The sequence below is a fragment of the Bubalus bubalis genome, chromosome 15, assembly GCF_019923935.1.
Source record: "Bubalus bubalis isolate 160015118507 breed Murrah chromosome 15, NDDB_SH_1, whole genome shotgun sequence".
Classification (NCBI taxonomy): domain Eukaryota; kingdom Metazoa; phylum Chordata; class Mammalia; order Artiodactyla; family Bovidae; genus Bubalus; species Bubalus bubalis.
In genome coordinates, this window is record NC_059171.1 from 9,881,007 (window position 1) to 9,902,758 (window position 21,752).

General features: G+C 39.2%; 1 protein-coding gene across 10 annotated transcripts in view; it reads right to left on the minus strand.

Annotated features, from left to right (window-relative positions):
• RUNX1T1 (RUNX1 partner transcriptional co-repressor 1) overlaps positions 1-21,752 on the minus strand; it is a 151,440-nt gene that overhangs the window by 30,317 nt on the left and 99,371 nt on the right. For all 10 annotated transcript variants that reach the window (XM_025265018.3, XM_045162773.1, XM_025265015.3 and 7 more), the window contains 3 exons: positions 17,361-17,542; positions 5,353-5,600; positions 266-351 (listed from right to left, as the gene is read on the minus strand). In XM_025265018.3, the coding sequence (XP_025120803.1) occupies positions 266-351; positions 5,353-5,600; positions 17,361-17,542 (516 nt within the window). The remainder of the gene's footprint in view (positions 1-265; positions 352-5,352; positions 5,601-17,360; positions 17,543-21,752) is intronic.

Consider the following 21,752-nt stretch of genomic DNA (forward strand, 5'->3'; position numbering starts at 1 on the left):
CCAAACATTTCTCTAATATAAGTGGTTTTGATACTGATTTTTTTAATAAATTTATTCATTTTAATTGGAGGCTAATTACTTTACAATATTGTAGTGGTTTTGCCATACATTGACATGATTTAGAAATCAAATCCTTAAACATTCTCGCGTATTATTTTTCAAGGATGGCGGAAAACACCTTCAGAACCCCCACGCTTTTATCATGTCACTTCACTCCAGTTGTTTTCAAAACATTTTTTAACCTAAATGATTACGGACATCTTACATGGTCAAGATGTTTCCATTCCTCTGCCCATTCTCTGTCTGTTAGTCTGTGATCAATCATTTCTTCTTGACGTGTGCCATGCAACCCTACAAATATAAAGAAGGCTGAATCACCCGAAAACATTAAGAACATAATCCATATGTGCAGAGGCACTTAGCAAAGACTATGTGGGCAAACTAAGCAATGTGAAAACATATTCGATTTTTGAATGCAGACATGAATCATACTCAGATACAGAATTACTTAATAGGTCCTTCATAGAATGATAAAATGTGAGAACTAGAAGAAATTTTAGAGGTCATCTGGTCAGAACCACTTCTTTTACACATGAGGATATGGAGAGTAAAATGACACCAAGCCCTGAGCCAGTTATCCACATAATATTCCCTAAGTGAAAATATAAATATATCCTGAATCTTAATAAATACAGGAAACCACAAGTAGACGTTAAGTTCAAAGTGCGGCTTTCCAGCATTAAAAATGAAGATGGCATAATTTGTTTTACATGGATAGGGATATGTTTTTCTAAAACAAGCATGGTTAAACTAGCCCACATTTGAACATAGTAAAAATCAACACAATCCTATTAAATACATTTTCATGCTAAAACTGGGCTTCCCTCATGGCTCAGCTGATAAAGAATCCGCCTGCAATGCAGGAGACCTGGGTTCAATCCCTGGGCTGGGAAGATGCCCTGGAGAAGAGAATGGCTACCCACTCCAGTATTCTGGCCTGGAGAATTCCATGGACTGTATAGTCCATGGGGTCGCAAAGAGTAGGACACAACTGAGTGACTTTCACTTTCACTTTCATGTTAAAATTAGGCCATAACATAAAAGCAAAATATACTCACTCAACCTGCCAAAAATTTAAAAATAAAGAAAAATCAATATATTAGATATCATTTTGGACGGATATCATAAATCCAAGCCAAGAAACTAAAAATCCTAATTTGCAGTCCACAGCACAAATATAAATGCTCTTCAGCATTAGCGGAGATGCTACCATGAAAAGGCAGTAAGAAAATACCAAATGAGAACAATAATGAACATAAGAAATTAGCTAGGATGCTTATCAAAATAGAAAATGTATCTTGTTAAAGGGACAGTTATGATCAGAGATACCCAGAAACGTGTGGCTCTTCTGACAAATTCCGGATGTGTAAAACACGCATCTTCTACTATAAAGGAAAGTCACTGAGCTATGGCAACGTTTCCCATTTTAAATAATTAAAACTTTGTTTTGGTTGCTGTTTCTTACATTGTTACTCTAAAGAGTAAATTAAGTTTGGCATGGGTTAGACCCCACTCCAGTACTCTTGCCTGGAAAATCCCATGGATGGGGGAGACTGGTGGGCTGCCGTCTATGGGGTCACACAGAGTCGGACACGACTGAAGAGACTTAGCAGCAGCAGCAGCAGGCTTCTAGACACCAAGGCTCTTTTTCTGAGGGAATTATGGTACGAATTAAAAAAATTTTTTTAAAGTTATGGCATCACCAACTCAATGCATATGAGTCTGTGGAAACTCCAAGAGATGGTAAAGGACAGGGAAGCCTGGCGTGCTGCAGTCCACGGGGTCACAAACAGTTGGACACAACTGAGCGACTGAACAACAAAAGTTAAGAGATACTGCATTCCAGTTTTTGTGAAATCTGAGTAGTTAGAAATCCCCTTTTAGCTGATTCAGTGAAATAAAGATAATGAGTCACATGACTTTTTTCAGCCAACCATGAAATATGATTTAATTTATAGCTGATGGAAGTAGACACATATATGACAGCTTTCTCAGACTAAATACACCATTCCTCTCCAGTTAGACTATACTCTGAAATACATTTTTAAAGCTAAAATTGTCAATGCCATCTATTGGCAAAAAAGTAAAATTGCAAATAAGTTTTAATAATCTGCATAATAGAAAAGACATTGGAAAAGAGTAATATTTAGTTATTTCTCTGTTGTGACAATTTCAAGTTGAAATGTTTGCAGATATGTAATTTTTGTTGATTTATTTGTTGCTTGTGTTTTAGGGGAAAAGCACTGCCACTGAAATGAAGCATCATAGAAAACAACTGGAGAGTGATAATGATATAAATGCATGGTTTTGTGATGGAGGCATCTTACTACATTTGCCTATATAAGGGCCAACAACTTCAGAGGTCTTAAAAGTTTCAAAAACTCAGCAGATTATATCAATAGTGATCTGAGCTCTAACACCTGGAGTAATAATAATGAGCAACAGGATGTTTTAGGCTAATGGGATAACAGCCAATTATGGAACAGTGCTAAGCATCATCTCATTTAACAACAGAAAAATAATACGTACATTAGAAACATGTTTGAGCCCAAGTACCTGGTGAAAAAATATAGGTCTAATTTTTTTTTTTTTTTTTTTTTTGCTGTTTTTGAACTCTCTGTTGTATAGAGCCAAATCTTTAAAAAGAAAAAAAAAAAACTAACAACTTAAAATTTTCCATTTATTAATTTCTCTATTTTGGATACTTAAAAGATTTATCACTACACAATGTTTATTTATAGCCATAATACCAGAGGGATGTACTAGGGGAAAACAGTTCAAACTCATTAAAACAGTTTCATTTGACACTAATGTTGAGTCTTACCCAATTCCTAACTGAAACTCTAAGTTTATTTATAAACTAATGCTGCCTGTAAAGCTATTTTACTAAAATATTCAAGCAGGTACATGTCTCTACATATAATAAACATTTATAAATCGTACCAGACCAAGTATACAATTATGACAATTCTTAAATTTAAATGCATGTATTTTTTACCTGGAGGACAATTGCTTTATAATATTGTGTTGGTTTCTGCCATATACTAAGGTGAATCAGCCATAGGTATACATATGTCCCCTCCCTCTTGAATCCCCACCCAACCCCATCCCACCCTTCCAGCTTGTCACAGAGCCCTGGATTTGAGCCCCCTGTGCCATACAGCAAATCTCCACTGGCCATCTAATTGTACATATGGTAACATGTACGTTCCAATGCTACTCTCTTCATTCGTCACGCCTTCTCTTTCCTCGTGTTCACAAGCCTGTCCTCTGTGTCTGAGTATGACCATTTTTATATTCTCAAAATAACAGCCTGATGTAACACTATAATTTGTTACTCATACATCAAGACTTTACTGTAACACACACACTAAACTCCGCAGACTTCAGGGATGGTTAAGTAGTTGCATATATTTATAGAGATTAGCACTATTAGTTTTATAAGCTAATATAATTAAAAGGTAAGGAACATGGTCTCATGGAAAAAAAAATCACATAAAACCAATGGGTACAGGTATAATTCATAAAGGGATATTTTATATTACTAGATGAAAACATAATCATTGCACATAAGCATAATTACTTCCTTGCTGATTACTTTATGGTGTACTGGAACTAATATTTCATGAAATAGAATTTTCTGCCTAAGAAATAGGCCATTTCCTACCACCTACAAAATAGAGTATCTTGAATTGATCTTACAATGACCTGGCGACTCCACCTCTATTTGAAAATAAGCAATCATGGTTTGAGAGCATTCGTCATCAACAAATGGCAAGGCTTTGTTTGAAAGGAAGTTGTTGTCACATTTGATTTCAGGGTCAAAATATCAATCCAGAAAGAGAAAAAAACATAACCATTTTTGAGAGCTCTTCGAAATGGTACCTTGGAGAATATCAGACGGATTGACTATTAAAAAAGCATAAATCATATGCTTAGCTATTTGTCTGACACACTATATAAAAGCAGAAATGACTACTGTGGAGAGGTGAAGCTACTATTTTACTATCTCACATCCAGGGCCCACATCACCTCTGCCCTCAACCTGACTCACGCCTTCTGCTTTCTAAACATTTGGAGGGCTAGGTTTTCTAAGGCAAAATGACCCTAGGCCTGGAAGGCTCTGTGTCCTACTAAGACTGTTAGAAGTCTAACAGAAACCTCTGCTCACCACGCTCCCTCTGCCTGGGGCTATAAAAACCTCTGTCCTACCCCTCAGGCGGGCAACTGGCCAGGCTTCCTGAGTCCTGCGACCCCTCAACTCCAGGTCCTGCTTTTCCACTTGGACTCCACCCTGTGATGCTTCCAGTATCTCACCCAGCAGACCATCTGGGCCAGGCAAGTTTTTCAGCAACCAGCTAAGAAGAAAAGCAGGCCTGGCATGGACACAGGGGGTGGAAAAAGATGAGAAAGACGGCCGAGTGTTGCTCTCCATTTATCACCAGCTTGACTTGCCAAAAATACACAGTAAAAGAAGTCCCAGGAATAAGAGTGGTATTCCGATGTGATCACCTCAAACACTGACTGTGCATCAAAGCTTACCTATTTGTCTTCCGTCTCATTATTCATGGCAAGCACTGGTTCTTTAGAAGACCATGTCTCCTAAATGCTTCACTTCCAACAGTTTTATGCAAAAAAAGAATGAACACTGGCAAACAGAACACATGTTTACCCAAACTCATTCCTTCTTCGGTATTCTGATCTTTGACCAAATTGTCAACACTAAATTGAATCACTAGCACTTCCATGTTGGGAAAAAAAAAGTACTAAATCAGTCTTCAAGGAACATCTGCTGACTTAAGTCATAGACATAATACCATATCATATTTTTCAAATACAGACTATCACAGAGACTGGGAAAACCAAAATGAACTTTGAGACTATCTGAAAATAAAAGATAACAATTAAAGAAACTGATTTGGTAAAAAAAAAAAAACAAAGTTGTGGCAGGCCAACTACATATGAAATCTCTCACGCTTAAAAAAAAAATGCACTAAACACTTAATTTGTGTTTGTTAATACAGTTGACCTGTCTGGGGTCAGCAGATACACACCCTTCGGAAAAATAAATAAATAAATACCCGGAGGTCACAAAGATCATAAGTAAGAGAAAACACAACTGTTGAAAGAGATATTAACACCAACGAAGTTTTCTCATAACGGAGACTCTAGATCAGGAAGAAGTATTTTTACCCCATCACAGATTTCAAGCCTGAAGTTTAGCTGAGCAGTAAGGATGCAAGTCTTGGAGCACACCACCTTAGGAGAATTGAAGAGATCCTTCAGTCTTACCCATAGGTCTGCTTCTGTCCCTGAGGTCCCTGTGGCTGGGGTGTCGATAGGAGTCCCTGTAGTGGTGGGCGACGGCCATATCGTCCAAACGGTAATGCTGCGGTGGAGGGGTGGGGTGAGGCAGGCCGTTCGGCTGGTAGGGTAAGCCGCTATTTGGACTGTACCGCTGGCCTGGGCTAACGGTGCATGGCCGCTTGCTCGGATGTTCTGAGTGCAAAGGCTCTCTGTCAAAGCCATTTTCTTTGGTTCTGAGGGAGGAAGAAAAAGAGGTTTGTTTTTTTTTTTCCTTTTTTTCATAATGGACTCAGAAAGCAGCATAGTTCAGATACTTGGAACCTGTAATATAAACAGAATATTCTTTTCACTGGCCAGAAATTTTCTAAACTCAGCTGCCTAGACCTGTGAGGATTCACTGAAACCCAGGCGGAGGCCTCCATGATCCCATGGCTGCACACAGGAGAAAAGGTTCCACTTTTCATCAAATCTGTAAACATCTTTCAGTTGAGGCCTGTAGGGTTTGGTCACAAATAAGAGGAAGCCTGCTCTCTCCTCCGTAGATAACATCCTCATTGAAAAGCGAACTCTTGATTTCTAACAAATTACTCTCAGATCAACTGTATCTGGCGGTTCATCGAGGTACAACAGCATCACTCTTTAGTTCTTTGGGTATATCTATTGCACGGATCCAATCCGGCCTCTGACTTCTATGAGCTGTGTTGTTCAATACAGTACCCACATGTGGCTGCTTAAATTACAAGTGAATTAACATTAAATAAAGTTTAAAATTCAGTTCTCGGGTATCAACAGCCACACTGCATGTGTTTAGTTACTGCCTACAGCCAGTGACTCTTGTATTGTACAACACAGACACAGATCATTTCCATGATCTCAGAAAATTCTATTCAAAAGCACTGATCAATTAACTGAATTAACACAAATGACACAATGTAATGTCTCAGACTGACATTTCCTTGGGCCACCACGATAATCAGCAGTCCTACAGAGCTAGCTGGGATTAGAAGAAAGGGTGAAGCTCTTCCTCTTGAAGCTGAGGAAACACACGTGCAGACGCAGCAGGGGCCTGTCTGAGGCCATGAGATCTTAGACCAGGGCAGGCACACCCTGTATGTCCTTCATCATGTGATACACAAAACTCTGGATGTGTCTTTCAGAAGGAACACAGTCTGCAAATGACACCTGATAACTGCTCTTACATTCTCAAACAGAAAGTAGGGTTAAAGAAGTATTTTCTGGCTGAATGTGTCTCTGGGAGATTAACTCAATATATTCAGTAAGATAGGAACATGTCACAGCTCCCAAACTAATTTTTACCTTGTAGCTGGCTCTCGTGGCAATTCTTAACCAGCGGCAGCATCTCTTTTTCCTGGGAAATTTCCCCATAACAATTTGACCAAGTCACAGTAGCTGCAGATTTCTGCAAGCTTTTTTTATAACCATTGGACTGCCAGGGAATTTCCATCTTCATCCCTTTTTTGATTGTAGGTGAGTTAGACTTAAAGACTTCAAGAGACTTTTCCCACTTTTCTAGTGTCCAGGGATAGCCTTTGATAAACCTGGAGGGATCTGCGTGGAAACTGACTGGACAACAGAGATCATTAGGGGCAAGAGGCATCTATGGTGAATCGTCCTTTATGCCCCTTTAGGGTAGAGCCCCAGTGACAATGTACACACACCAGATTAAGAATGACAAAGGAGTTACAGGTAGAAGGTGCAGGCGCACTAAGAACCAAGGGAAACTGCAGACTTCAATGGGAAATGAATACATGCCCAGCGCGTGCTGGAGAAAGATGTTCTGGAACCAGGAGACTGTCCGATATTGGAAATGCCAGCAGGGCACGGTTCTCAGGGGAGTATCAAACAGAAGTCTCAATGCTGCTCCTGTCAAAGGGTGGACCCTCAAATATCCTGACTCCATACACACTGATCATTGACCAGACTAAAGGGTCTCAAACATTATCTAAATGTATTGCTTAAAATAATTTTTAAAAGTGAACAGAAGCATTCTAGATTTATCTTCTAAGAGGATAACTATGTGATTCTCATCTGTATTTCCATATCCTACACATTTCTGAATAATATATTTCAACAGTCAATGCATAAATATTTCCAGCATAAATCAGAAAATACTGAAGACTATTAGTAGCTATGAACATAATGTCAACACAGCACCTACCTTACTGGCAGTGTGGTGTAGTGGAAAGAGCACTGGACTGGGAATCAAGAGACCTGAGATTTAGTCCTGGCTCTTCCACGACTAGCTGTGTGACCTTGGGCAAGCCACTTAACCTCTCTGGACCTCAGTTTGCTCATCTGTAAAATGAAAGGGTTGGACTAGATCAGTGGTTTTCAAACTGTGTCACCTGAAATGCTTAGGGATTCTGCTGGCAATAAAGAGCTTTTACCCCAACAATCAAGATTTAAAGGACCAGAGGAACCCACTTATCATTTTAATCTATTTTAACAGTTTCATTTTTGAAGGAAATAGTCAGCTGCTGAAATCAAGTTTGAAAACCACTGGACTAGGATGATTTCTGAGGTCCTTTCTAGTTTGAAAACTCTGCAATTCAATTATTCTATATTTATTTCTAAATGCCATTTGCACAGCACAGGAAATACAGCCAATATTGTATAATAACTATATAAGTGGAGTACAGCCTTTAAAAATTATAAATCGCTATGTTGTATACCTGAAACTTTGTAAGTTTTCACATCAACTATACCTCTATTTAAATAAATGAATCTTTTTTTTAAATGTCATGGTTATGTAGATCGAAACACACAAAGTTGATGGTGTACTAGCCAAATTATGTCTAAGTCAACCATTTGAACCAACAGAGAACTTCTTTGTGCTTTGCTTTGAACAGTATATTATTTATAGCTGATTTTTTATGCAGAAATAGAAAATATCCTCTAAGTATCTTTTAGCAGCCTAAATATATAAACATAAAATCATTTCTAAATACCCAATTGTGTCAAAACCAATTCAGCTCACTGGTTTCCTGTCTCCTTGTTCAAAGATAATAAAAACATACATCACTGGAAGAAGTCGTACTAGTTTCAAAGTAGCTGGATATGTTACTTAACTTTGCTGATACTTCAGCCCTCTGGTCAGTGTTATTACTTCAGCGAGCCCGCACTGAAGCTTTTTTTCCCTCCTAAAACAAGGACAGTAAGGTCCTAAGAAGCAGAGCTAGCTCCTGGGTCTGTCCTGACATTTCTGTCATACCCCTGCCAGGGACAGTCACTATTCTGGGTCTCATAACTCTTGCAACAATTCAAACAATAAAGCTCATCGCTTCACAAAGGGAGGGTAATATTTTACCAGAAAAGCATTCAAACATTAAAACTGCCCATAGAAATAAAGGTATGAAAAGCCTCCCTGATACTTCCTCCAATCATTCAAGGGTACTTATAAAGCCAATCCTACTTAAAGGATGTTATGTCCTTAAAAGCTAACCAAAACAACTTAATTGCTATTTGTTTGTCTGCTTCTTAGAAATGCTTACAACTACCAACATGTCATTGCTTGGGGGCAAATTCTAAATTTGCATGTTTATTTGTTACCTTCTCAAAATGTGTTAGGCAAAACTAACAAACATACATTGTCCCATACCAACACACTCTCAAAACGACTCAGACTCCAGTAGGAAGTCTGTCACACCTCATGGGTTTCTGGAAGGCATTTTTTGTTGGTTTGCTTTTTATTTTCTATCTCCTTTTCAGAAGAAAGTTTTCTGAATATAACCTACTTCAACATTTAGATCCCAATCACTTTCTCTCAGGGTCTGAGGTCATCAGAGGATTCTTCAGGACTCAGTTGTGTGACCTTGAGATAACTTGGGAAAGTTAACTTTCTGGCTTGAGTTTCTTGCCCAGTAAAATGAAACTAATAGGAAATAAAACATGTTTAAAAAAAAAATACTTAGAAAACTTAATTGACACCTTATCCCACTTCAGGCTGTTTTCTCAGCTCCTCTTCAGAGAGGCTGTAAACTGATTCATTTGAGAAAGAAAAGCTTTTTAAAAAACTTTCCTCTATATAAAATACTTTAAATGTCATAATTGGCTAGTATGCACTGATGATCCCTTAGTAACATGGAAATGAGGAAAAATGAAGAAAAAATATTATTAAGATCATGGCAATAATCAGAATAAGAGGACCAAGCAATCTCCTGCATGACAGGAACACAGAGTTTTTTCTGAGATTAAAATGTTTTTTAAATGGGGAAAACAGCACTATGAAGATATTCTAGGGAAAGGCAAATTGGTACAGCGTAATAAAGCCAAGAATGGCAAGGAAGAAACTTAAAAAGTCAGTCCTGTTACAAATAAACACCTGCCTTAGGTACTGACTTCTCCCTTTGACCACAGGTATTTCAAACGGCACATATCTAAACCGACCTTGTTTTTCTCTGATACTTCCGATACCAGTCAATTATGCCACCTTCTACTTAGCCCCAAAATAGAAACTAGAAGCCACTCTATAACTCTGTAGAGTTATACTCTCTAACCTTCTGCTCCAAATCAAGTCCTGCCACTAGTCTCTTCTCTGTCACAGGTCCTTCTGCCCCACCTAAGACACCTTATCTTAGCTCCATCACACCACTGTCTCTGCAGGCATCTCAGTCAGAGGCAGGGCTCAGAGAGTGCCTGAGTCTTAAAAAAACAACAACAACAACAACTTTACTTTCGTATTTTAGAAAGCAGTCTATGCCTAAATCTCAGGAGGTGACAGTTCTGTTGAAGAAAAGCTCAAAGACATAAATGACTTAATCTTAAACAAATGTCCCTTTCCTTTTCTAATAAATGCAGTTTGTTAAGGTTTCCACAGAAGGACCAGACATTAGAATTAAAGGGCAGGGGGAGAAGAGTCATTTATGGCATCATATTTTCAAAACACAACTCAGTAAACAGTCTCTTCAGGAAATAGGTGAGTTCAGATAAGAATTTTACATAACCACCTTCTAGCGGTGTTGAATAATGCATCTGAAGCAAAATACATTACAGATTCCCCTGCTACCTTAAAAAGAAAATCAAACCTGATTCTTCAGGACAACCTGTGGGGATTTCTGTGTTTGTAGAAATATCACCCTGCAGGAAGTGGGATGTTTAGATGGTGAAAAGCAGTGCCGAGTGACAGAGGACCATCACTACTGAGCCACACAGAAAGAAGTGCCTTCCAGCTCTCTACTGCTAAACCACCACCAGGGTGATTACATCCTGAGAGGAGGGCTGACACCTTCTGGAGTAACTAAGATAGATGCACGTGGATGCTGGCCAGTCTGGACAAAATCACCATAACTGGAACTTTAAGGATTACAATACACAGGTTCCCAGAGCTTTCTCTCCCCGAAGGAGAAGGTGGAAAGCTTTGGACACAAGTCCCAGGAGCTCTCCATCTGCTGGACAACCTGCCTAGGAGTGGCTGTCCCCTCATCTCTGCTCATTTCTGGCCACTGTTGAAGTAGTCAGCTGCTACAGCTCTCGCTATCTGGTCTATGCTTTCTTATTCTAATCTGTCATCTATACACCCCAACTGGAGCCCTCTAGTTTTTTGTTAGTGAATCAATCACCGGCACTTTGTTCCTGAGCTGTTTTCATGGATGTGGGTATTTCAGAGATGCATCTTTTAAAATGATAGAAAGTAAACAAGAAAGCAAAAAAGACTCTTGGGGGAGAGACCATTTGCTACACTACTAAAAATGACTGTATTAAGTTTAATTTTGATTACTTGTTGAACTAGTGTTTTGTTGTTGTTTGTTTGTAGTGTTTTGCTTTGTTTTGTTTTACACAGCTGGCATGTGTGACATGCATTATCTGGAGCTTAACTGGACACACCAAAATAAGCAAGACATGATTCCCAACACCAATTATGGTTTAGCGGTAGACTTAAATTCCTTTTCAAAGTGTGCTAGCAAGAAACTCTTTACCATGTGTGAGCATGCTAAGTCACTTCAGTCGTGTCTGACTCTTCGCAACTCTATGGACTATAGCTCCCCAGGCTCCTCTGTCCATGGAATTCTCCAGGCAGGAATACTGGAGAGGTTTGCCATTCCCTTCTCCAGGGGATGTTTCTGACCCAGGGATGGAACCTGGGTCTCCTGTTTTACAGGTGGATTCTGTACCATCTGAACCACCAGGGAAGCCAAACTTCTACCATAAACACAGTTTAATAAGGGATACAAGGCTTCAATACTGTTACATAGGACCTGAACTCGGTAGGTATCATAAAAAAGAGTACAAAAGTGGTATGGGAGATCAGAAGCAGACAAAGCCACTCCAGAACGTATGTTGGAAAGAGCAGGGGCTATGGAGTTGCATTCAAATTTTGGCTTTGCTACTTGCAGGCCCTATGAACTCACGAGGCTTAATCTCTACATGTGTCACAGGATGGGTACTTCAGAGCTCTGAGAGGACTGGACGAGAGAATCTACATAAAGAGTCTAACACGTACCTGGCATTCAACAACTTAACCAAGCGCTTGCTTCTCAAGCTGAGGTGTTCAGAGGCTATGGTATTACAAATGTAGTTATAAGAGCATGGGGAATTAAAGTCAGAGAACCTAGGAGCTAGAATCCCATCCATGCCTCTTACAAGCCATGTGAGCTCATATATATTATCCAGCCAGGCTGAACCTATGCAAAGTCAACACTGAGGCTAGAACAGGGAGACCAAAATGTTCTCGACAGCCATGTAATCTTCCTCATCATGTAAGCACTATTTCACTAGAAGCTTCCACAACTGATGTGATTATTATTAAAAAAAAAAAGTCATTTCTACAGGAATGATGACTCTCTTCTTGAAACTGATGAATGCATAAAAAATGCAACACAAAACAAGAATGTGTGACATAAATTCCTCATATTTTTCATAGAAAACTGAACATGCTAGATAATAAATATTTAATTCTTATTTGCAGAGTCAATTTGACAAAAATATTGAAATCTCATTCATTTTGCAGTAAAGGAAAAAATGGACCTAACAGGTTCAGCTGGTGTGCACCTTGCTAACAAATCTCATATATTCAACCAACACGGTTTCAAACGACTGCCTTATGACCCTCAAACATTCAGTGTTTCCTAATTTACTCAGTAAGGCAGGAAACCAGGCTGACTGTGGATCCTCTATCCTTACAAAGATTTATAAAACCTCAGTACATTCAACTGTTGCATTTGCCCACATGAGCAATTATAGAGAAGAAATAAATGAGGGAAAGTAAGGAGAAAAAAAGATATAATTCTTAGTTGAGCTTTCCTTATCCACATTCTGCTCATTAAAACATATTTTGTGCAACTGGAAGATTTCAGGTATGTATTGATAAATATGCTGATTTCTCCATTAAGAAGTCCTGTAACTTTAGGCAGTTTCTTTGGGTCTTAGTTTCCTCAAGATAAAAGACTGGCCTGGTAAATCCATAACATCTCTCCCAGCTGACAAATTATATACTTCTAAAGCTCAAGAAAATCTGAAAAAAAAAAAATGTTTAATAATTGGGGGTGGAGGAAATACACATTCATGCAAGCATGTTGCCTTCAAAATAAAAATCAAGATGTGTTCAACTGAGAGTAACTTAAAGCATAATTACATTAAAATGATAATAAAAAATACATAGATCGATGAAGGGGATTAAGATTTAACGTCGATCACTTGAAAGGGGGAATAACGTAGTGGAGACAGTGTTATCCATATAAGATCAATGATCACTTGATTTGATTTCTTTTTTTTTTTTAATTTTATTTTATTTTTAAACTTAACATAACTGTATTAGATTTGCCAAATATCAAAATGAATCCGCCACAGGTACACATGTGTTCTCCATCCTGAACCCTCCTCCCTCCTCCCTCCCCATTCCATCCCTCTGGGTCGTCCCAGTGCACCAGCCCCAAGCATCCAGTATTTCTTAAGCCAGAAAGTTTCTGCATCAGAAAATCGCCATAACAGGTGAGAGCACAACTTTAAAGACAAAACATTGCAACAGCAAAGCTGTGAGAAAAAGACATCAAATGATAATTAACACACAAAAAAGTATCTTTTTAAATGCAGTGATTTTTCTCTATTCTGTAGTCTCAAAAAAATGCAGCCTTTGTCTAACTGCTCTTTCCCTCCTCATCCTACTTGAAACTGTGTCCTCAAGACCATTGGTATGCAGTTTTAAAGAGGGCTCTTAAATTCCAGTCTCTGTTTGAAACTGGTCACTTCATTTAACCAGCTCCAAAAATGGTTTGTATGCCCTTCCTTGGGGTTCCCTGGTGGCTCAGTGGTAAAGAACCTGCCTACCAATGCAGGAGATGCGGGTTTGATCCCTGGGTCGAGAAGATGCCCTGGTGAAGGAAATGGCAACCTGCTCCAGTATTCTTGGTTGGGAAATCCCATGGACAGACGAGCCTGGCGGGCTACAGTCTGTGGGATGACAAAAGAGTCAGACATAATTCAGTGACTAAATAACAACATTCCCTTCCTCAGCTTTTTCCATCACTGAATGGCAAGATGAACAAACTTTTACATATGAACAAAGAATGGAAATCAGAACTTTCTATTAGCTTTCCCTGGTAATTTAGAAAAAAAAAAAAAAAAGCATGATTTTAAAATGAATTGTCTTCTTTCTCATTTGGGTTCTAAGTTATTCTACCACAGACCTACAAATCTAGTATAGTTGTTCAGGGACTCACCCTAGAAGTATTTTTAAGAAGAAGTAGAATAAATTTTACTGTTCTGTACAGAAAAAAAAAGATTTCAGAGACTTCCCTGGAGTATTCATTTCTCTGTAAATAACAGGAATGCTTAAAAAAAGAAAAAATATAACCAGTGACAATCATATTTAAGGATGAGAAGTTACATTTGCCAAAATCCATCCCTGAAATACGTGAGGACTGTTGAGTAGATTAAATCAGCAATCGTCACAGAATTTAAACCCCCAAAGTTGTAAACAAAATATAGAGTGCTCTTTTGTTCATGACATGTCATGAACAAATTACCAAAATGTGTTTTCTCCTCAGGTGTCAGTTTTTCCCTCTTTTAGTGACTGATGGTTCCCAGTGTTATTACAGAAACAGATTGATCTTTTTAATGAGCCAGTTTAATAGACTCCAAAATCTCACCGTGGCTGCTCATCCATGTCAGACCATATGCACCAACAAAACATTCAGTAAAACAAAAAAAGCTCTGCTGTCAGACAGCTCCATACTCTATAAAATTTCATATAGTAGATCTGGATATACAGATAAATAACCGGAGAATAGAAAAATGCATATGCAAACAAGATGCAGAAAATATATGCAAAGAAATACTGTAGAGGCCCATATTTTCTTGGCTCTGATGAAATTCCCACAAGATACAAATGTATTTACACAACATATTCTCATTACCCTTCCTCCTAACTCTAAGGAAATCTATTTGCCATCTTCCTATTATAACACACACTTCAGGGTTCCACTTGAAAAAGAATGTTCCAGCCAAAGAGCAACTGTGTGAATTCTGACTCCAGCAACTGTCTATGAATAACCAGAGGGGAACAAGACTAAAGGGCTTTTAAGAAAGTTCTATCTGACTGAACACAAACAGGCACGCATACACAGTTACAGATCTTTGCAACAAAAATGCCGATCTTCTATGGAATTCATACAAAGTTTCCACATCGATGTTAGCACATTGGTAAGCTTACCTCAGTACTGTTCAAGAAAGGTCTACAGTTACAGGATATTCACATATCCTGTAACACTGGGACAGAAACAGTGCACAGAGGGCTGAAAACATGGAGAAGTGGATAAAACAGGTTTTTATTCTGCCTGTTACAGTTACTTAGCATTTAAAGTTTCCAGAATAGATTGTGTCCATGTCTAATGTTGGCTATAGGATTATCTTTACATTTATCACAGTCATCTAAACCTTTCTGTGTTATCCCTTCCTCCACCCAAATAAATGTCCTCCTTCCCAATTTTCCTTCTAGTCTCTCCCTACTTCCTTTACCCCACTGTCTTGGGAAAATGGAACTAAAGCATCTCCATATCAGCACACAGGGCTGATTCCCTTCAGGGTAAAAGGTTAGGATCAGACAGGAATACAAATGTGAATCATCTATCCTTGGGCTGACCCCTGGTTTTCAGCATCACGTGGACACGTCACTCAGACACCTGGATTAAGCACTGCCTTTAAAGCTAATGTACCAAATGCTTAAATATGACTAGGAAAATACAGCTTGCAAAAATAAGAAAGTAGCACTGTTGGTAGGTCAAGGAAGGAGGTTGGGTCTATAGGATGTCAGAAGTAAACTAACATTTAACCCTTTGCTTTAGGATTTTAAACTGTTAAGAGGTCCCATGTCACGAGGAGAAAAATTCCAGAGATTGTAGCATAAAAACTGCTTAACAGAGGATTATGTAATAACTATATGTAAACTGGCTGGCTTTTAATAACATTCTGATTTGCAAAGCAGCTAATACATTTAAGGGTAGCTGAGTCGGTCACAGATAGAAGGAGCGTAAGCGCCTATGAATCTGCGCCAGTGTTAACCTTTCAAAGGCCGGTCTACTCTTGCATGATAAAACGCAGAAAGAGTGAACGGATAAACAGAGAAAGGAAACAAAGCATGTGACAAATATGTTTCTGAATACAGTTTCATTTTAAGATTCTCCATATTTTACAAATGCAAGATGCTAATAAAACTTCATATTTCTGTATTAGAAAATATTTATAAATGAAGCTGAGGTATTCAGGAAACTCCTTTTAATAAGGTACTTTGGAAGTTTCATGTATATGCATCATTCAGCAACTAATTTGCAAGGTTTCATGGAGAAGGGGGTTTATTTTACATTTCCTAGAATTCTCAGTTATGAGAGCAGAGTACCTGGTAGAACGAATATTCACTAGTAGATAAAATTTATCAGAAAAAAATGCCACCTATTAGTTCTATTACTTAACTCTTATATTCACTCAGTTCAACTAGCTTCACTAAAGTTTTCTCTTAGTTCATACAAAATCCAAATTAAACAGCTACTGCACTGCGTTTAGGCCAGATTTCAAAACCATCATGTTCTGAGAAAACTTGGAATAATAAATTATTGGAATAATAAAATATGTGCTTTGGATGAATAATATAGTATATGAGAAGTTTAATATAGGCATACCTTGGAGATGCTATATGTTCAATTGCAGATCACCATGATAAAGCAACTAAAGCCAGTCACACAAATTTTTTTTTTCCTTCCTAGTGCTCATAAAGTTCTGTTTACACTATACTATAGTCTCTTAAGCGTACAGTAGCACTATGTATAAAAAGAATATATACCTTAATTAAAAAACAATTTATTTCTGAAAAACCCAAAAACAATTACAATGGTTAACATTAAAGATGACCGACCACAGATAACTGTAACAAATATAGTAATGAAAAAGTTTGAAATATTGTGAGAATTACTGAAATGTAACACAGAGACACCAAATAATGCTTTTAGAAAAATGGTGACAAGAGACTAGTTCCATGCAGGGTTGCCACAAACCTTCAATTTAAGAGGGAAGGGAAGAAGGGAGAGAGGGGAGAAGGAAGGGAGGGTGGGGAGGCTGGAAGGAAGGAAGGAAGGGAAGCACAATAAAGCACAATAAAATGTGGAAAGCCTGTACTGACTGTGTGTCTAATAAACATCAGCGGCACTTGGCACATTTGAGTGTCACTCATCTTTACCTTTTACTTTAACATTTCAAGCAACAGTGGTGATGATTTGTGATGCACAGAAAAATCAAGTCACTAGATTGTACATCTGCAACTATCATAGTGCTGCAGGTCAATTAAACTAAACAAACAAACAAAAATACAAGTAACAAAGCTTAACCTGCACAGGCCAGAGACTCATCATTCTGCAACACCCCAGGCCAGAGCAAGATTCCCTGCGGCCCCTCTAGTTTATTATTTTGCAAGAAGTGTCAGTCAGCAGTTGAAACACGACATGAAACATGGCCTCATGTCACCGGTCTGGGGTCCTCCCCCCTCTCACCTGTCTGGAGTTCGCCTCTTCCCGTTTTCGTTCACATCGAGAAGCAGCTCTGAGGAGTCAACAGGTGAGGTGGTGCTGGCATCCAGAAGCAGCTGTTCATGCTGGGCGAGGTACTGGGCAGGGTTCTGTTTGGCCAATCTCGCGCAGTGGAGGAGCTCACGCTGCAGAAGGGGCAAGTTGGCCTGTAAGGGCAGAACAGGAATGAGAGGGTGTGCAGAGGCTCCTTCTGACCAGGGAACCTACTCCACTTTGCAAACACTAGCGGACCGGATCACACAACTCAACTAAAGGATATGCCGCCGAATGCATGCAGTTCCCAGGCACCACTTCCGGCACTGGCTACAGCATGAGCTTCCCTCTGGGCCTGGGGTGGATAAGAAGCCTGAAGCAGGTCTCACCCCTTCTACCTTTAAGCCCATTAATAAACTGGGAATGGCTCCTCTTTAGGTTTTCTTCATAAACTTTGAGCTTCCCTGGTGGCTCAGACTGTAAAGCGTCTGCCCGCAATGCGGGAGACCCAGGTTCGATCCCTGGATCAGGAAGATCCCTGGAGAAGGAAATGGCAATCCACTCCAGCACTCTTGCCTGGAAAATCCCATGGACGGAGGAGCCTGGTAGGCTAGTCCATGGGGTCGCAAAGAGTCGAACACGACTGAGCAACTTCACGTTCACTTTCATAAACTTAGCAGGGCGGGAGGTGGGAGGGAACTTCAAGAGGCAGGGGACATATATATACCTATGGCTGATTCATGTTGATGTATGGCAGAAACCAACACAATATTGTAAAGCAATTACCACTCAACTAAAAATAAACAAACTAAAAAAGAAAGATTATATAAAAGCAAAAACAAAATATGCCTTCATATTCAAACATTGTAAGCTCTACAGGATACCAGATTCCAGCTCCACCTATGAGGAACTTTTGCCTCCCACTAGGAAGATAGATGGTCAGTACCGAAATCAGACTGATCATATTCTTTGCAGCTGAAGACAGAGAAGCTCTATACAATCGGTAAAAACAAGACCAGAGGCTGGCTGTGGCTCAGATGATGATCTCCTTACTGCAAAAATCAGATTTAAATTGAAGAAAGTAGGGAAAATCACTAGACTATTCAAAACAATCAAAGTCAAAGAAAGTGAAGTTGCTCATTCATGTCCAAAAGCAAGACCATTCAGTTATGACCTAAATCAAATCCCTTACAATTATACAGTGGAAGTGACAAATAGATTCATCATATTAGATCTGATGGACAGAGTGCCTGAAGAACTATGGAGGGAGGTTCATGACACTGTACAGGAGTCAGTGATCAAAACCATCCCCAAGAAAAAGAAATCCAAAAAGTCAAAATGGCTGTCTGAGGAGGCCTTACAAATAGCTGAGTAAAGAAGAGAAACAAAAGGCAAAGGAGAAAAGGAAAGATATATCCATCTGAAAGCAGAGTTCCAAAGAATAGCAAGGAGAGATTTAAAAAAGCCATTTTAAGCTATTAATACAAAGAAATATAGGCAAACAATAGAATGGGAAAGACTAGAGATCTCTTCAGGAAAATTGGAGATACCAAGGGAACATTTCATGCAAAGATGGGCACAATAAAGGACAGAAACGATATGGACCTAACAGAAGCAGAAGATATTAAGAAGAGGTGGCAAGAATACACAGAAGAGCTATGCAAAAAAGATCTTAATAACCCAGATAACCATGATGGTGTGATCACTCACTGAGAGCCAGACACCCTAGAGTGCAATGTCAAGTGGGCCTTAGGAGGCATCACTACAAACATAGCTAGAGGAGGTGATGGAATTCCAGCTGAGCTATTTCAAATCCTAAAAGATGATGCTATTAAAGTGCTGCACTCAATATGCCAGCAAATGTGGAAAACTCAGCAGTGGTCACAAGACTGGAAAAGGTCAGTTATCATTCCAATCCCAAAGAAAGGCAATGCCATAGAATGTTCAAACTACCGCACAATTGCACTCATCTCACATGCTAGCAAAGTAATGCTCAGAATTATCCCAGCCAAGCTTCAACAGTACATGAAACTGAGAATTTTCAGATGTTCGTGTGGATTTAGAAAAGGAAGAGGAACCAGAGATTAAATTGCCAACATCCTCGGATCATAGCAAAAGCAAGAGAGTTCCAGAAAAACATCTATTTCTGCTTCATTGACTATGCTAAAACCTTTGACTGTGTGGATCACAACAAACTGTGGAAAATTCTTAAAGAGATGGGAATACCAGACCACCTGACCTGCCTCCTGAGAAATCTGTATGCAGGTCAAGAAGCAACAGTTAGAACTGGACATGGAACAGACTGGTTCCAAATTGGGAAAGGAATATGTCAAGGCTTCACATTGTCACCCTGCTTATTTAACTTGTATGCAGAGTACATTATGCAAAATGCCAGGCTGGGTCAAGCACAAGCTGGAATCAAGATTGCTGGGAGAAATATCAATAACCTCAGATATGCAGATGACACCATCCTTATGGCAGAAAGTAAAGAGGAAGTAAAGAGCCTCTTGATAAAAGTGGAAGAGGAGAGTTGGAAAAGCTGGCTTAAAACTCAACATTCAAAAAACAAAGTTCACGGCAGCCAGTCCCATCACTTCATGGCAAACAGATGGGGAAATAATGGAAACAGTGACAGACTTTATCTTCTTGGGCTCCAAAGTCATTGCAGATGGTGACTGCAGCCATGAAATTAAAAGACACTTACTCCTTGGAAGAAAAGCTATGACAAACCTAGACAGTGTATAAAAGAGCAGAGACATTACTTTGCTGATGAGTCTATATAGTCAAAGCTATGATTATTCCAGGAGTCAAGTATGGATGTAAGAGTTGGATCATAAAGAAAACTGAGCCGTGGAGAATTGATCTTTTCAACTGTGGTGTTGGAGAAGACTTCCTGAGAGTCCCTTGGACTGTAAGGAGATCCAACCAGTCAATCCTAAAGAAAATCTGTTCTGAATGTTCATTGGAAGGACTGTTGCTGAGGCTGAAGCTCCAATACTTGGCCACCTGATGTGAAGAAGTGACTTATTGGAAAAGATCCTGATGCTGGGAAAGATTGAAGCCGGGAGGAGACAGGGATGACAGAGGATGAGATGGTTGGATGGCATCAGCAACTCGATGGATCTGAGCAAGCTCCAGGAGTTGGTGATGGACAGGGAAGACTGGCGTGCTGCAGTCCTTGGGGTTGCAAAGAGTCAGACACAACTGAGCCACTGAACTGAACTGAGGAAGGCAGAGGATACATGAAATATACACACAGTTCTATTAACCTTAAAATAGGCTCCCTGATACTTTCATTTTTAGATCTAGCTACTTACCCAAGTGAAAAAGGCTAATCTATGAAATATCTTTGATCAACTATTAATTTCAAATGAAAAAAATAGGGAGATGAACAAAGAAATTGTTTTTAATAATTATTAGATTCACTCATGTCAGTATTGGTCTGAGTCTGCTCAGACATCCTGCTTAAGATTCATGCACAAAGCAGCATATACTACTAGTTTACAAAGGTAATCTGCTTTCTTTGTATCAGATCTATTCCAAGGAATGTATATATTTAACAGAAGAAATCTTGTGTACCCATCACTCTGAATCCTCACCAAGCCCAGCACTTGGAAAAAGACTGAGGACACATTTGTTAACAGATGATTCTGGCAATCTCAAATGGAGTAAGAGGAAAGAAGACGATTTCACACGCAGAAAAGCATTAAAACAAAAACCTCAGACTCTGACTCTGAAAACCAAACTTACTCTGACTTTATAAATCCAGAGTGCTGTTGCTTTTTCTTCTATGTGTCTTTTACTTTTTTTTTTTTTTTTGGAAGGGAGGGGAATAGAATATATAATATGGAAGTATGAATAGCACTCATTCTCAATAACACAATTCTTCAAAGTCAAAGGAAGATCAATAACATAAGTAACTTTGTAATTCAGGGTTTGGGACTTCCATGGTGGCTCAATGGTAAAGAATTTGCCCACATGTGGTAGACTGGGTTCAATCCCTGGGTTGGGAAGATCCCCTGGAGAAGGAATGGCAACCCAGTCCAGTATTCTTGCCTGGGAAATTCCATGGAAGAGGAGCCTGATGGGCTGCAGTCCATGGGGTCTCAAGAGTCAGACATAACTTAGCAACTAAACCACCACCACCACAGGGTTGTATCTGTAGAAACTAAGTGCCATGTACACTAATTAAGCCATCAGGTAGAAATGCCTTTCTGAACAGAGGAGGTCCCAGTTGTCTCAATCTTTGGGTCAAAGTGTCTTAAAAAGAGAGGAAAAAAAAATAAAAAATAAAAGCCAAGCCCCCTGGGACGTCAGACATAGGCACTAGGGCAGGGCTTTCTGAGAGTTTTAATTCAGGAGTCACCTCCTAATGAAACCAAA